Source organism: Morus notabilis, unplaced genomic scaffold (assembly GCF_000414095.1).
Source record: "Morus notabilis unplaced genomic scaffold, ASM41409v2 C11485881, whole genome shotgun sequence".
Classification (NCBI taxonomy): domain Eukaryota; kingdom Viridiplantae; phylum Streptophyta; class Magnoliopsida; order Rosales; family Moraceae; genus Morus; species Morus notabilis.
Window position 1 is genome coordinate 1 of NW_010387596.1, and position 3,822 is coordinate 3,822.

Consider the following 3,822-nt stretch of genomic DNA (forward strand, 5'->3'; position numbering starts at 1 on the left):
TTTTTTTTTCCTTTTTCCACATAAGTAAAACATTTATAAAAAAGATGCTAACAGCAGCAAAAATGAACTCTTACATCTAAAAGAATAAAAATATCTGGTTCAAACCCATATCCCTTGAGAGCAATTGCTTGTGATGAGCTCCTAGGATATCCATCTAAAAGCCAGCCTTTTTCTTGAGAGTCCGGCTTTGACAAGCGCTCCTTCACCATCTACAGGATAGAAACAAGGAAATCACCAACAGCATGATCACATGTTAAATGAACACGTTGTATTACCATAACAACTATCTCATCTGGAACCAATTGTCCTTTCTCCATGCACTCCTTTGCTCTCCTCCCATTCTCACTCCCAGCTGCAATTTCTGCCCTAAGCAAATCTCCAGCAGCAATATGCACCAGGCCATACTGCAAACAGAGCAATATTTGATTCAATATGTTAGTCTCTTGCAAAGTAATTTTGAAATGGGATATTCATAATCTAATCCTGTGACTTTATAATTGGGACAAAAGATCAACTTGTAGTAGAATGCAAAAAATACGGAAACCAAATTCATCAACGTGATACACAAAAATGAACTATGTAAACAAGATAATGTCCACAATCACATATATTGTGAAACATTTGCTTCATTTGCACATCTATCAAGCACAGGGTTGTCGAAAGGTGTTGCAAAATTTCAAGCAAAACCCGAGAGGGTCAGGCATGGAGAAACACCTCGAAACCTCATGCAGATCTCAAGGAAATAGAGAACTTGTAACATCGGCGGGGAAGAAATTCCAATAAAATTCTTTCCAATTTCCACAACTACCATAAAACACGGAATAATTTTTAATATAAGTTAAATCCATCTAAAACACACTAATTTGTTTCTTCACAGTATGCAGAAACCAAAAAAGACCATATGGATGTGTTCTCTTTAGTCTACATCAAATGTTTTCAAATAACCTACGTCCTAGCTAGCCCTTTGTTGTTCTTGTTTAAACTACCCGTTGCCCCCACCCTATCGGTTGATGTGTTTATATAATCAAGAATGCATACTAAGGAGGTCCTTGCTTAATTGGGGTAATTAGGAAAGAAACCCAATCCTAAACTACCCCACAAATTTGGATGTCATAGGAAATTAAGCTCTTTTTGCTAGTTTTGGTTTTCTTTTTGTTTGATTTTTCATTTTTGTTTTTTCTTTCAGTGTTTTGAGGCTTTCTCATCCCCGTTCCTTTGTAATTGATGATTATTTCAATGAAAGGAAGGTTTATTAATTAAAAAAAAAAAAGAAAAAGAAAAAGGAAAAAAGCCCCCCTAACTTTGTTTCCTTCCTCCTTAACAGGAACAAACCACTTTAATTACTCAAATACCTTTATTCAGTTCTTAGAAAACTAATTCTAGATTATCATTCACCTCAAACACAACTATACTAACTAAACCATACTAAATAAATCAGAAGCCAAAAATTGAATGAATCACGAAAGGAAAGAGAAAACATGAGGCGTAAAAGTGTAACATACTTTCTGAGTGATGAGCTCACATTGTGTTCCCTTACCAGAAGCAGGAGCCCCAGATATCATCACTCTCAGCGGCTCCGCCTTAGAACTCCCCAAAACCTGCTCATTAATTAGCAAATCAAATAAAAAACAAATCAATTTTCCTTAAATTTCGCAATTATTAAATCAATTCCAATAAAAGTTCGAAGAAATCTCACCAGGAAATTCGGAGTTCTAGAGGATCGACGCGAGATTAGGTCAACGCCACGAGACGAGAAGAGGAGAATGTTGGGGAATTTGGGATTTGGATTGGGATTATATCGGGAGAGAGACGTACGGGATTGGAGCTTTGGCTGTGCAACAATGGCTGAAACAGATGCTGCTGAGTAAACTGAGTTGACATTGCAAGCAGCCATTGTTGCTCGATTTTCGTGCTCTGGCTTCTCTCTCTCTCCTCTCTCTCCTCTCTCTCCTCTGGCCCAAAGAGAGATGATAAACGTAAAAATAGGGTGTTGGTAATAAGATGTTAATATTCTTCAGGTATTCAAAGTGGTGGCGCAGGCAATTTACAGCGCTGGCAGTTTCGGTCTCCTCTCTTTTATTTATTTATTTATTATTAAGTTTGGTCAAAGTAGTAGTACGGACCGTTTGAATGGCTTAACAAAAGTTATTTTTGACTTATTTAAAAATATCGTTTTTAAATCTGTTTAGATGAATAATTTAAAATGTTTTTAATTTTTTTAAACATTTTTAGAATAAGATATCTCTTTGATGTTTATGAAAAATGTATTTGTGAAAAGCTTTCTTATTTACATTTTTAACTTTTTATTTGTAAACAATAAATGAAATATCTAATTTATATCATTTTATTACATTATTTTTATAACAATAAGTGCTTTTAACTTAAATAGATTCAAAAATTATTCTTAAATATAAAATTATTATTTCACACACTATTCAAACACTAATTAAAAAGTCATACTTAAAAATAAAAGTACAAATTACCCCAAAGAAAAATACTTGTCAAAATACTCTTAAATCTGTCATCTCTCTCTTTTTTTTTTAATATTAATCATAATTCCAATATTATACTCATTATAATTAATGTACAATAATATAATAGAGTACATAGAATGTAACTATTAGAGTAAAAAAATTTTAAGTGGTTTTAATAAAAAGTAGTTTCTAACAAGTGGAAAAGATTAAGACTCCATTTGGTATGAAGGTTTAAATAAATGTGATTCTAGTTTTAATTTTAGAACTAGAGTTATGATTCATGATTTTAGGTCCAAATCATAATTCTGAAACTATAATCAGAATTAGGGGTTTGAACTACGCAAAACCAAGGGAGGGGGTGGTTTTAGAATTATGGGTGATTATGCTTTAAAACATCATATCAGGATTCAAACCTTGAATCAAAACCATTCAAACTAAACACTGATTTTGTTGAGTCAAATCAGAACCACTTTTTACTTTTTATAAATAAACACTAGTTTGAACAAGAACTATGATTGCAGTTCTAAAACTCTCATACCAAACGTTTCCTAAGTAAACTTTGATCTTGATCAACCCAAGATACAATAATTGAATTGCATATATACTTTTTTATCTCTTATTATTGTTAATCCTTAAGTAAATTGGATATTATTATTTTATGGATATGTAGTGACATATGCAATCGTATTTTATCAAAAAAAATGTAAAATAACATTTTGCTACAAAATTGATTTTTGTGCAAAACAGAAAATTTTCCCTTTGTTTTTAAATATATTGTGGACTTTTCGAAGAATATCTTGAATATACTTATGAAAATTGATTGATATTGCAGACATGGACAACAACGGGACTTTAAAAAACAGACATTGTCATAGAAATATCAACAAGACATTTTTATCTATATGCATAGCTAATAAGATTATAAAATTAAGGGATAAAATTAATCTAATACTCTGTGGTATAGTGAAATATGCTTTTAGTATCATGTATTTTTTATAATATTAAAATGGTACTTTCAGGTTTTAAAAAACGTTTTTTCAATACCTTCAGGTATATTTTTAGGACATAAAATGTATTTTTTGCCATTTTTATTTAATCTGGTAAAAAAAATGTCTTACAAAAATGCATTCTAAACATCTTAATAAAATAAAATCTATCTATTACATACTTAAAAGAGCAAGGTGTTGGCTTTTAAAGAGGCCATGTGTTGGCCTCTATAGAGGCCACATGTTGGCCTCCTCCTTTTTAATTTTTTAATTTTCTTTAATTTTCTTTCTCTTTTTCATTTTTAGACTTTTTTTTTATTTTTTTCTCTCTCTCTTTTTCATACCTATAACATTTTTTTTTT

General features: G+C 31.2%; 1 protein-coding gene across 1 annotated transcript; it reads right to left on the minus strand.

The window, feature by feature from the left end:
• Positions 1 to 74: 74 nt before the first annotated feature.
• LOC112095300 (adenylate kinase 2, chloroplastic-like) lies at positions 75 to 2,011 on the minus strand (the record flags this gene model as incomplete). Its single annotated transcript, XM_024177001.1, has 4 exons — positions 1,697 to 2,011; positions 1,503 to 1,598; positions 276 to 404; positions 75 to 209 (listed from the first exon to the last, which is right to left on the minus strand). Coding segments are annotated over exons 1-4 (558 nt in total), but the record flags the coding sequence as incomplete, so codon positions are not given.
• Positions 2,012 to 3,822: the final 1,811 nt, after the last annotated feature.